This window comes from Xiphophorus hellerii, chromosome 22 (genome assembly GCF_003331165.1).
Source record: "Xiphophorus hellerii strain 12219 chromosome 22, Xiphophorus_hellerii-4.1, whole genome shotgun sequence".
In the NCBI taxonomy this organism is placed as follows: domain Eukaryota; kingdom Metazoa; phylum Chordata; class Actinopteri; order Cyprinodontiformes; family Poeciliidae; genus Xiphophorus; species Xiphophorus hellerii.
Window position 1 is genome coordinate 14,052,647 of NC_045693.1, and position 13,149 is coordinate 14,065,795.

Below are 13,149 nucleotides of genomic sequence, written 5' to 3' on the forward strand. Positions count from 1 at the left end.
ACATATATGCATAAACCTGCATACATACATGTAAAAGACAATAAAACCTTTTTGCTTTCAACTTTCTATATTAATACTTATCTTTTCATTTTTATGTGTTTTCATTTATTCAGCTCAACTAATGTTTTGTTTCACTGAGACTTTATGTAGGTATACATGTACAATAAAACCTACATTACACTTGCTCTTTGAAGCATTCCCAAAAATGATGCTATCATAGCATTACATAAATTGCTCAGATAGTATATCCAGGCTGGTCAATCTGCAAATTTATTTAACTGAATGGTTCTAAAGCATGGCATTAAAAATGACCCTGATTCTGTCCATTTTCCCATAATATTTGATGTAGGTATGAAGAAAACTTTTGGGTTCTTATTATGTTCATCCAAGTCCAGATTGTCCCATGTCATTTGTTGTTTTCCCTGAAGCAAGAATGGATGACGTCAGGCCCTTCTCTCAACTCCAATCTTGGTGTTTGCAAACTTGGACACAGTGAGAACATATCTGGAGCTCTATTTCTTTTTACCTTCCACCTCTGAAACATTGTTCTATTTCCTTGCTAGAGGAAAATAGGTACAGAAGCTAAAAAATAATTACAATAGTCTCATATCATTTGACCCACTGACCCCAAATTTATTCATTGAATCCACAGTTACAGAGTATTTGTTACTTGTTGCATAATATTTCAGGTTAATTAACTGCCTGTTTTTGACATTGCCTCTGCTGATCCCCTTTCTGTATCTACAGTTTGTGTACCTTGCACCAGAGTTTCCAGCTATCTTAAGGGACACTTATAAAAGCATACATTTATGACAACTAAGGAGTTTAATGTGTTCTGAGAAACAGCTTATAGATTCTTTGTTCAATGATAAAGATGTTCCATAGCTGGTGTCACCTGATTAGTAGGACAGGAATTATAATTTCACGCTGAGGGGGGATTAATTTTTAACTTTTCTTGGGGATGGAAGGGACTGGTTTAAGAGTAGTGAGAGATGAGTCTGTCAGCTTCCCTCCGGCCAGAGAGTAGTGCTCCATGCATGGTTGAGTAGTAGGACGGATGAGTGGCCTCTCCAGCAAACATCACCTGCAGGGGCTGAAGCATAAACATAAAGTCTATAAATGACAACAGCTTTACAGATTAACTTTTTTTTTTTTTTTGCATGCGCACGGTCAAGATAAATGTAAGCTTGTGTCTAAATAAAAAATGTTAATTTGTAAACCTCCTGCTTTCCTCTGGTTGGCAAGGGCTCCATCATGTTCTTAAAATTCTGCGCTGAGCAACCGATTGCTGGGTGGCAGTAAGATCCCAACGTCCAGCGATCATGAAACCACCGGGTACACTCGATTCTCGTAGGTGTGATGGTCAGGTCTCCTAAATACAGACAATTATATTAAAAACAGACTATTTACAAACATAGACTTGTACTATTGATTGTAAAAATACTGACACTGATCTCCATGAAAAAACATAAAATAGGAAAGTGTGGGAAAAACATTAGCTACATGCTTTTCAAATAAATAATGAACTCCCTTATTAATTTATTTTTGAGTATAGCAATCTGAAAAGTATAGCTAAATTCTTGTGAAATACTTGAAAGTCAGCTTTGGCTCAGTCGTGACAAGTGGCAAACGTTTACCCTGTAAATAGCAATGTCTGTCAAAATGCTACAGTAACAGAAAACAATTGATCATAGCTCTACAAAAAAGTCCTTTTTAATTACTTAAGGATACCATGTATGCATAAATGTACAGGGTAATCATAATTAGACTGTCTAAGTTGCTTTACAGGGAAAAGTTTTATAAATTCCCATTATGAAAACAAGAAAACAACACGTGTTCTTATTTTTCTCTGAAGTAAGGATCACCTGAGAATCTATGGATGAGCTCTGTGATGGAACGCCTAACTTCCTGCTCAGGAAGTGTTTCCATGTGCTCCGCCTCGTGTCCAGAAATCCAACCGCAGAGAACATGGCTTCCACTATAGGGTTCATAGTCAACATGAAGTTAGATCTTTCACTGCTTTGTGTGCTTGCTTGTTAAATTTCAATTAAAATCTTTTTGAGAAAAACATTGTGACATTGCTGACCTTTTAGAGGATTTCACCACATTAAATGATGAGATCTTCCTAACCCAGTTTTTGCTTATATCTGACACATGGTCTGAAATATTCTCCTGCAAAAGACAAAAAAAATATCAACAGGATTGACTTAAGACCTGGTTGATGGTGCAGAATTGTTAGAATAATCAGCAAGAACTTTTTATGCTGCAGAATTCATATTGATTTAGTCTCTTTAGAAAAATCTCTATATTTGTGAAGAGCAGTTGTACAAACCTCATCATCCCACACCAGATAAATGATCTCACAGTCAGCATCCCACCAGGGGGATTCAAACTCAATATGGATTTTGTCACATGTTCCAAATCCTATTGTCTGAATGGACTCCAGCTTCTTGGCAGGAAGAGGAGGTGAGAACAGAGTTGAGTGATGTTTCTTCAGGTATCCTGGATGGAAACAAAAAAAAAAAACAATAAGAAATTCATGCTGTTATGAGCTTTATTGGGGGGATAAATCAGCTTAATAGCCAATAAGCTTAAAATCTGTAAACTGCAAGAGGCTGTCTGTAGAACTCACTTCCTCTATTTGTACTTATTGACATTTATGTGTTGTAGCAATAATCATTTGCAGCATCACATTTTCATTCAGCTGGATTTGTAAGACATAATTAAAAATTGCCTAAAGCATCATTGCAAACAAAGCCTTTAAGCCACAAAGGTCAAAATAGCCTAAAAGCCCACCTAGAGACACGGTGACAATGACATGATCAGCATTAATCTTTTTCCCATCCTCACACTCCACCATCACAGCATTCTCTTCACTCTCGCTGTAGCTCCAGTGAACGCAGCGTACAGGCCGACTGTATGACACCAAGTTGGCGGGGAGCTCTGACATCAAGTTGCTGATTAAGCCCTCAGCACCACTGCCAGACAAGAGCATAAACACAGTAAGTCAGACTACTTTACAGGTAGGGAAAAACAACATAAAACTGTTTGAGCAGTAGGTATTTGGAGATTGTACTGACTTTGTGCAACTCTGTATTTATTGGAGATTACATGTATTGTAATTCCTGATGAGTAAAAAGAAATTAAGTGGATTAAGCAGCTCTTTCTTAGTTTAAAAAATCCTATTAATTCCACATTTTTTGTATTTTCTTCTATTTAGTTTTCTATCCTACAGTATTCAGAAATCGATTAACCCTAATTTGCAGAGATGAAAATTGCAAATAAAATTGGTTTTATTTCAGAAACCAAGTGATTTTGTTAGTTATATTTTAAATCTACATTTCAGCAAAACATCCTGCAGCATAAATTCAACGACACTCCCTCAGTCTGGTGACAGCTATTTCTGGTCTAACATGTGTGCAAACCTTGGGAATGTGCAGTCCACTCCTTTTATACTCAGGTACATAGAGAATCCAACCAGATCTAAGTCATCCAGTGAGTGGGTAGCACTTGCACAACATTCCTCCTTCAGCATAGAATTCATGGCACCAACCAGAACCTGCCTGGTGTGCTTATCTTTATTTTTCCACTTCTTTGCTGTTCGCCTTTGAAACTGCATAAAGGACAAAAAACAAACAAACAAAAAAATACATCTGAGCACCTACATATCTTTGTTTTTCCTTGCTTTGGTGAAAATAAGGAGATATTTCTTGATTTTTCTTCCTGAATAAAAATGTACCTCAGATTTCACAAAATCTCCAACACTCGACCAGGATTGTTTGTCACTCTTGGACTCTGGAGTATTGTCTACGATTACATGAAACAAGTCTGTCGCAGGATCCATGTCATCAGGATTCAACTTCTGACCTGAATAAAACATATATTTGTTGTTTTTTTTCACAAAAACTACAACATTTATTTTAATTTTGATTGAGAATGCAACGTGTTTGCTAATCCTTTCACCTGAACTGGTAAACCAGTTGGGAACCAGAGGAGGATCTTCACCAACATCCACGGCTTGGTTCTCTGGCGTGAGGGATTTAGGATCCAGGAGGTTATAGTCACGGGCCAGACAAAACACTGGGTTCTTTGCAGACGGACCGTGAATAAAAGCTGCACCAATTTCTATCATGGTATTACCTGTGGAGGAACACAAAAGATGCAAATGGATTCAAGTTAAAGTGTTAAACAGCGTTGTTTCAAAAGATTCAGAATGGTTATTCCCTAGGTGGAAATTGAATTATAATCATATGCACAACAATTACTCTAATTACAACAACATAATAAAATAATAATATTAATACTAATGTTATTATTAACAACAACAACAACAACAACAATAATAATAATGTCACAAGATAGAAAGAGACTACTAAAAAATTATAAATAGGCTAGTCTACTTTTTCTTAGTTAAACTTACAAAATCTAAGACTTTAAAAAAATAATGTCTAATGGATTATCTGGTCTTACTGTTTGCAAGTCTCCTAGAAACCAAATTGCAGACATAAAGAAAGGTCTTGAGTTTGGTTTCTTACCCAGTCTGCCAGTTTTAATTCGACCTCCACTTCTTCCAGTCGCTTCAAGTATCCGGACATTAGTGAACCCAGATTTAACCAGCCTGTGAGCCGCTGCGATCCCAGCTATCCCGCAGCCTATGATCACTATTTTTGCATCCACATTCTCAGCCATGTCTGGTTCAGTGCGTCAGACTAACGTCTGCAACGAGTTTTCACCTTTTATTCACCTTCCATACTTCCGCTTCCCTGTTCGTAAAGCCCCACGGCTTTCTCGACTTTACGAGATGTTGAGTGTAGATTAAGTCTGGCTTTCTTGCAAAGTAATTCAGGAGTGAGCGGATTAAGGACACACCTGAGCTGCACCTTTTTTTGAGGCTGAACTGGTTGTTAGAAATGACTCATCTGATATCCACAAAAACCTCACTGTTATCCATAGAAAAGACTCCGAATGCATTCTGGTCTGGTTACAGTACAACACGTGACATATTGAATCCCCAAACCCTGGAGGTTGCTTATAATTATGCTATAAGGGAACCCAGAGTTACAGATTTTATTGTAATATTATTTTTCTGGAAGAAGAAGAAGAAAAAACTCTTATTGCAAATGCAATTATTTCAAACAGGCTCCATCTTTATGTATTTACAGAAAACATAAATAAATAACATAATTTGTTATAAATTAGAACGTTATCATTAATTTGTGCTAACAAAGTAGCATCTAAAAGACACGTAATATTCTAAGATGTGAAAGTGCTGTTTTGTCTTATCCTGTTATATTCATTGAGTTATACTGGCATCTAGTGGACACTAACTAACAGAGCAGAATGTTATAATACCAAGTGATATGTCAAATACTTTACAGATTCATCTTTTTCAATTTTTGAAATTAATTTCGTGAGTAATTCACGGGTTTTACATTATAGGGAGAAATACCACTCCATTGCAATTCGACTTATTTCTGTAATGAAGTCACCAGATTATGTCAGTTTTTACACTTCGTCTCCCATCCTGAACAAGAAGAGGGCAACAATGGAGAGGAAAAGAAAATCCTAAATGGGAAGAAAAAACTTCAATCCAAACCAAACAAAAGTTCTTCTGTTTTTTATTTGTATGTTTTCAAATGAATTACTTTTTTGTCTCATGTCTTTCACCTTGTTCAGATATTTTGTAAAGTTTTAGCTAGAGAGCGTCTTTATTTTTCACGAGTAATTCGTTAAAACTGTGTTAATGTCATTACAACAATAATCTAACTACAACAAAGTCACCTGATTGTGACATCATCGAATAATAAATAGCATTTCCACTGTGGGAAAAAGGAATTGGCCTCCACTCTACATTGTGTAATGTAGATAGACACACATATACATCCCATGGGAACTAGCTGGCCAGCAATGTAACTCAGAAAAACAATGCTATACAAAGTAGATCAGACAAAACGACAAGTATAGTTTTCAATAAAAGCACTTGTTCAACTTTACAATCATTACAGTATTGGGAAATGGTCCCATAGTAAATCAACAGTTATTAGTGTATCTCCCAATCCTTGTATACACACACCCACCCGCCCACAGACCCAATTACATTAGGTCATACAAACAGAAACAGTCATACTCGGTCACTGCTGTGACCTCTGCCATCGAGCTGATGCAGTATCATAGATCTCAGCGCGCTGTACCTGCAGGAGAGAAAAAGCACAAATAATATCACATACAAAGACATAAAGCAGCACATTAATTGATTCATTAAATAGGTTTAATATATTATTAAAATTCAAGGTGGTAGTTGGAGAAAAACTGAAATTAGCTAAAAGTCTCTTTATAATTTTTCACACTGCTGGCCACATTAAACATTAAGTATGATTTGAAATATTAAGAAGTTATTTTGTCATGTAATAAACTTACCTCTGTCAATATGTTTTTCGTTTCTATGCAATATTTAAAATGCTGACTGCATATGTTACAGGAAAGGTTATCTTCTGCAGAAAACAATTTTAAAATGCTTAAGTTTCATTACCTTCACGTAATGAAACATAATACTTGCTGAGTTATTTTTTCCTGCTGAGTTACTGTTCACTTACTTCTTTGTCAGCATTTTCTGAGCCCACCAGACTCACCAAATCTGCCAGTTTTAATTCGTCCTCCACTTCTTTCAGTTGCTTCAAGTATGTGGACATTAGTGAACACAGAATTAACCAGCCTGTGAGCCGCAGCGATCCCCGCTATCCCACCGCCTACGATAACAATGTTTACGTTCCTGTTTCCAGCCATAGCTGCAGCACACTTGCTCTGGATAACGTTCTCCTGCTACTTCCTCATGGCAGACTGGCGTTGGAAATATCTTCTGGTACACACTTTCAAAATAAAAGCTTTTTAAAATACTTCCGTAAGTAAATAAATTAGACTCATAACAAATTTAGGATATTAAATATATTTACCATGTACATGTACTGTATATGACTCACTAATTAAACAACCTAGCAAAATTGCGTAGCTAAGTTTTTATTAGCTTATATAAATAAGCTAAAAAACGAATATACATACTATATATATATATATATATATATATATATATATATATATATATATAGATATATATATATATATATATATATATATATATATATATATATATATATATATATATATTATATATATATATATATATTTATAACCTTATTAGCTTCTGAGCTAATACGTTTTATCAGTTTATATATAGAAGCAAATAAAAACTTTACAAATTATCTTTTCATTTTTTCTTGTATTTGAAAAATCCTTATCTTCAATAATGAATGAAGACATTAGTCTGCATATAATTACTCTTCACTTAGTAAATTGTGTTACTGAAATAAATACATTTTCAATTATGTTGTAATTTACTCAATATGACTACCATATGCAGTATAAAAGTAAAAATCTTTTTAATGAATAGGTTTAAAATATTTATCTTAATAAATGTTATATTTATGATATATATGCATAAATCTGCATACATGTAAAAAACAATATAACCTTTTTGCTTTCAACTTTCTATATTAATACTTATCGTTTCATTTTTATGTGTTTTCATTTATTCAGCTCAACTAATGATTTGTTTCACTGTGACTTTATGTAGGTATACATGTACAATAACACCTACATTACACTTGCTCTTCGAAGCATTCCCAAAAATGATGCTATCATAGCATTACATAAACTGCTCAGATAGTATATCCAGGCTGGTCAATCTGCAAATTTATTTAACTGAATGGTTCTAAAGCATGGCATTAAAAATGACCCTGATTCTGTCCATTTTCCCATAATATTTGATGTAGGTATGAAGAAAACTTTTGGGTTCTTATTATGTTCATCCAAGTCCAGATTGTGCTTAGTTGTTTGTTGTTTTCCCTGAAGCAAGCATGGATGACGTCAGGCCCTTCTCTCAACTCCAACCTTGGTGTTTGCAAACTTGGACACAGTGAAAACATATCCGCAGCTCTATTTCTTTTTACCTTCCACCTCTGAAACATTGTTCTATTTCCTTGCTAGAGAAAAATAGGTACAGAAGCTAAAAAATAATTACAATAGTCTCATATCATTTGCCCCACTGACCCCAAATTTATTAATTGAATCCACAGTTACAGAGTATTTGTTACTTGTTGCATAATATTTCAGGTTAATTAACTGCCTGTTTTTGACTTTGCCTCTGCTGATCCCGTTTCTGTATCTACAGTTTGTGTACCTTGCCCCAGAGTTTCCAGATATTTTAAGAGATATTTATAAAAGCATACATTTATGACAACTCAGGAGTTTAATGTGTTCTGAGAAACAGCTTACAGATTCTTTGTTCAAAGATAAAGACCTTACATAGCTGGTATCACCTGATTAGAAGGACAGGAATTATAATTTCATGCTGAGGGGGGATTAATTTTCAACTTTTCTTGGGGATGGAAGGGACTGGTTTAAGAGTAGTGAGAGATGAGTCTGTCAGCTTCCCTCCGGCCAGAGAGTAGTGCTCCATGCATGGTTGAGTAGTAGGACGGATGAGTGGCCTCTCCAGCAAACATCACCTGCAGGGGCTGAAGCATAAACATAAAGTCTATAAATGACAACAGCTTTACAGATTAACTTTTTTTTTTTTTTTGCATGCGCACGGTCAAGATAAATGTAAGCTTGTGTCTAAATAAAAAATGTTAATTTGTAAACCTCCTGCTTTTCTATCATTGGCAAGGGCTCCATCATGTTCTTAAAATTCTCCGCTGTGCAACCGATTGCTGGGTGGCAGTAAGATCCCAACGTCCAGCGATCATGAAACCACCGGGTACACTCGATTCTCGTAGGTGTGATGGTCAGGTCTCCTAAATACAGACAATTATATTAAAAACAGACTATTTACAAACATAGACATGTACTATTGATTGAAAAAATACTGACACTGATCTCCATGAAAAAACATAAAATAGGAAAGTATGGGAAAAATACTGGCTACATGCTTTACAAATATGAACTCCCTTATTAATTTATTTTTGAGTATAGCAATCTGAAAAGTATAGCTAAATTCTTGTGAAATACTTGAAAGTCAGCTTTGGCTCAGTCGTGACAAGTGGCAAATGTTTACCCTGTAAATAGCAATGTCTGTCAAAATGCTACAGTAACAGAAAACAATTGATCATAGCTCTACAAAAAGTCCTTTTTAATTACTTAAGGATACCATGTATGCATAAATCTACAGGGTAATCATAATTAGACTGTTTAAGTTGCTTAACAGGGAAATGTTTTATAAATTCCTGTTATGAAAACAAGAAAACAACACGTGTTGTTATTTTTTTCTGAAGTAAGGATCACCTGAGAATCTATGGATAAGCTCTGTGATGGAACGCCTAACTTCCTGCTCAGGAAGTGTTTCCATGTGCTCCGCCTCGTGTCCAGAAATCCAACCGCAGAGAACATGGCTTCCACTATAGGGTTCATAGTCAACATGAAGTTAGATCTTTCACTGCTTTGTGTGCTTGCTTGTTAAATTTCAATTAAAATCACACTGTTATGATTTCAATTAAAATCATAACAGTAACATAAATACTGTTATGTTGCTGACCTTTTAGAGGATTTCACCACATTAAATGATGAGATCTTCCTAACCCAGTTTTTGCTTATATCTGACACATGGTCTGAAATATCCTCCTGCAAAAGACAAAAAAAATATCAACAGGATTGACTTAAGACCTGGTTGATGGTTCAGAAGTGTTAGAATAATCAGCAAGATCTTTTTATGCTGCAGAATTCATATTGATTTAGTCTCTTTAGAAAAATTTCTATATTTGTGAAGAGCAGTTTTACAAACCTCATCATCCCACACCAGATAAATGATCTCACAGTCAGCATCCCACCAGGGGGATTCAAACTCAACATGGATTTTGTCACATGTTCCAAATCCTATTGTCTGAATGGACTTCAGCTTCTGGGCAGGAAGAGGAGGTGAGAACAGAGTTGAATGATGTTTCTTCAGGTATCCTGGATGGAAACAAAAAAAAAACAATAAAAAATTTAATGCTTTCATGAGCTTTAAGGGGGGGAAAAATCAGCTTAAAACTCAAAAAACTTTAAATCTGTAAACTGCAAGAGGCTGTCTGTAGAACTCACTTCCTCTATTTGAACTTGTTGGCATGTGTTGTAGCAACAATCATTTGCAGAACCACATTTTCATTCAGCTGGATTTGTAAGACATAGGTAAAAATCACCTAAAACGTTCTTGCAGATAAAGCCTTTAAGCTGCAAAGGTCAAAATAGCCTAAAAGCCCACCTAGAGACACGGTGACAATGACATGATCAGCATTAATATTTTCCCCATCCTCACACTCCACCATCACAGCATTCTCTTCACTCTCGCTGTAGCTCCAGTGAATGCAGCGTACAGGCCGACTGTATGACACCAAGTTGGCGGGGAGCTCTGACATCAAGTTGCTGATTAAGCCCTCAGCACCACTGCCAGACAAGAGCATAAACACGGTAAGTCAGACTACTTTACAGGTAGGGAAAAACAACATAAAACTGTTTGAGCAGTAGGTATTTGGAGATTGCACTGAGTTTGTGCAACTCTGTATTTATCGGAGATTACATGTATTGTAATTCCTGATGAGTACAAAAAAATTAAGTGGATTAAACAGCTCTTTCTTAGTTTAAAAAAAAATCCTATTAATTTCACATTTTTTGTATTTTCTTCTATTTAGTTTTCTATCCTACAGTATTCAGAAATCGACTAACCCTAATTTGCAGAGATGAAAATTGCAAATAAAATTGGTTTTATTTCAGAAACCAAGCGATTTTGTTAGTTATATTTTATTTCTACATTTCAGCAAAACATCCTGCAGCATAAATTCAACGACACTCCCTCAGTCTGGTGACAGCTATTTCTGGTCTAACATGTGTGCAAACCTTGGGAATGTGCAGTCCACTCCTTTTATACTCAGGTACATAGAGAATCCAACCAGATCTAAGTCCTCCAGTGAGTGAGTAGCACTTGAACAACATTCCTCCTTCAGCATAGTACTGATGGCACCCAGCAGCACCTGCCTGGTGTGCTTATCTTTATTTTTCCACCTCTTTGCTGTTCGCCTTCGTACCTGCATAAAGGGCAAAAAAATATATCTGAGCACCTACATATCTCTGTTTTTCCTTGCTTTGGTGAAAATAAGGAGATATTTCTTGATTTTTCTTCAAGAAATATCTTGAATGAAAATGTACCTCAGATCTCACAAAATCTCCAACACTCGGCCAGGATCGTTGTTTGTGACTCTTGGACTGTGGAGTATTTTCCAAGATTACATGAAACAACTCTGTCGCAGGATCCATGTCATCAGGATTCAACTTCTGACCTGAATAAACATATACCGTATATGTCTTTTTTTCACGAGGACTACAACATGTATTTTAGTTTTGATTGAGAATGCAACATGTTTGCTAATCCTTTCACCTGAACTGGTAAACCAGTTGGGAACCAGAGGAGGATATTCACCAACATCCACGGCTTGGTTCTCTGGCGTGAGGGATTTAGGATCCAGGAGGTTATAGTCACGGGCCAGACAAAACACTGGGTTCTCTTCAGACGGACCGTGGATAAAAGCTGCACCAATTTCTATCATGGTATTACCTGTGGAGGAACACAAAAGATGCAAATGGATTCAATTTAAAGTGTTAAACAGCGTTGTTTCAAAGGATTCAAAATGGTTATTCCCTGCGTATAAATTGAATTATAATTATATGCACAACAATTACTCTAATTACAACAACATAATAAAATAATAATAATCTCACAAGATTGAAAGAGACTACTAAAAAATTATAAATAGGTTAGTCTACTTTTTCTTAGTTAAACTTACAAAATCTAAGACCTTAAAAAAATAATGTCTAATGGGTTATCTGGTCTTACTGTTTGCAAGTCTAATAGAAACCAAATTGCAGACATAAAGAAAGGTCTTGAGTTTGGTTTCTTACCCAGTCTGCCAGTTTTAATTCGACCTCCACTTCTTCCAGTGGCTTCAAGTATCCGGACATTAGTGAACCCAGATTTAACCAGCCTGTGAGCCGCTGCGATCCCAGCTATCCCGCAGCCTATGATCACTATTTTTGCATCCACATTCTCAGCCATGTCTGGTTCAGTGCGTCAGACTAACTTCTGCAACGAGTTTTCACCTTTTATTCACCTTCCACACTTCCGCTTCCCTGTTTGTAAAGACCCACGGCTTTCTCGACTTTACGAGATGTTGAGTGTAGATTAAGTCTGGCTTTCTTGCAAAGTAATTCAGAAGTGAGCGGATTAAGGACACACCTGAGCTGCACAATTTGTTCGAGGCTGAACTGGTTGTTAGAAATTACTCGTATCCACAAAAACTCCCTGTTATCCATAGAAAAGACTCCGAATGCATTCTGGTCTGGTTACAGTACAACACGTGACTTCTTGAATCCCCAAATCCCGGAGGTTGCTTATAATTATGCTATAAGGGAACCCAGAGTTACATATTTTATTGTATTATTTTTCTGGAAGAAGAAGAAGAAAAAAAAACTCTTATTGCAAATGCAATTATTTCAAACAGGCTCCATCTTTATGTATTTACAGAAAACATAAATAAATAACATAATTTGTTATAAATTAGAACGTTATCATTAACTTGTGCTAACAAATTAGCAGCTAAAAGACACGTAATATTCTAAGATGTGAAAGTGCTGTTTTGTTTGATCCTGTTAGATTCATTGAGTTATACTGGCATCTAGTGGACACTAACTAACAGAGCAGAATGTTATAATACCAAATGATATGTCGAATACTTTAAAGATTCATCTTTTTCAATTTTTGAACTTAATTTCGTGAGTAATTCACAGGTTTTACATTATAGGGAGAAATACCACTCCATTGCAATTCAACCTATTTCTCTAATGAAGTCACCAGATTATGTCAGTTTTTACACGTCGTCTCCCATCCTGAACAAGAAGAGGGCAACAATGGAGAGGAAAAGAAAATCCTAAATGGGAAGAAAAAACTTCAATCCAAACCAAGCAAAAGTTCTTCTGTTTTTAATTTGTATGTTTTCAAATGAATTACTTTTTTGTCTCATGTCTTTCACCTTGTTCGGATATTTTGTAAAGTTTTAGCTAGAGAGCGTA

The 13,149-nt window shown here is 35.8% G+C and overlaps 2 protein-coding genes and 1 long non-coding RNA gene across 3 annotated transcripts; all 3 read right to left on the reverse strand.

The window, feature by feature from the left end:
• Positions 1-609: 609 nt before the first annotated feature.
• On the reverse strand, positions 610-4,867 carry LOC116713691 (peroxisomal N(1)-acetyl-spermine/spermidine oxidase-like). The gene is made up of 10 exons (XM_032553916.1): positions 4,536-4,867; positions 3,964-4,140; positions 3,740-3,867; positions 3,426-3,613; positions 2,797-2,978; positions 2,333-2,502; positions 2,087-2,172; positions 1,866-1,978; positions 1,221-1,372; positions 610-1,093 (listed from the first exon to the last, which is right to left on the reverse strand). The coding sequence occupies exons 1-10, from the start codon at positions 4,687-4,689 to the stop codon at positions 977-979; spliced, it is 1,467 nt and encodes a 488-aa protein (XP_032409807.1). The 5' UTR covers positions 4,690-4,867; the 3' UTR covers positions 610-976.
• A 734-nt stretch (positions 4,868-5,601) lies between these two features.
• On the reverse strand, positions 5,602-6,828 carry LOC116713699 (uncharacterized). Its single transcript, XR_004337906.1, has 2 exons — positions 6,594-6,828; positions 5,602-6,191 (listed from the first exon to the last, which is right to left on the reverse strand). It is a non-coding gene; the product is annotated as an uncharacterized LOC116713699 (long non-coding RNA).
• Positions 6,829-8,283: 1,455 nt separating this feature from the next.
• On the reverse strand, positions 8,284-12,399 carry LOC116713687 (peroxisomal N(1)-acetyl-spermine/spermidine oxidase-like). The gene is made up of 10 exons (XM_032553913.1): positions 11,983-12,399; positions 11,462-11,638; positions 11,233-11,363; positions 10,924-11,111; positions 10,292-10,473; positions 9,833-10,002; positions 9,587-9,672; positions 9,337-9,449; positions 8,698-8,849; positions 8,284-8,570 (listed from the first exon to the last, which is right to left on the reverse strand). Exons 1-10 carry the CDS (start codon positions 12,134-12,136, stop codon positions 8,454-8,456), a joined length of 1,470 nt encoding a protein of 489 aa, XP_032409804.1. The 5' UTR covers positions 12,137-12,399; the 3' UTR covers positions 8,284-8,453.
• Positions 12,400-13,149: the final 750 nt, after the last annotated feature.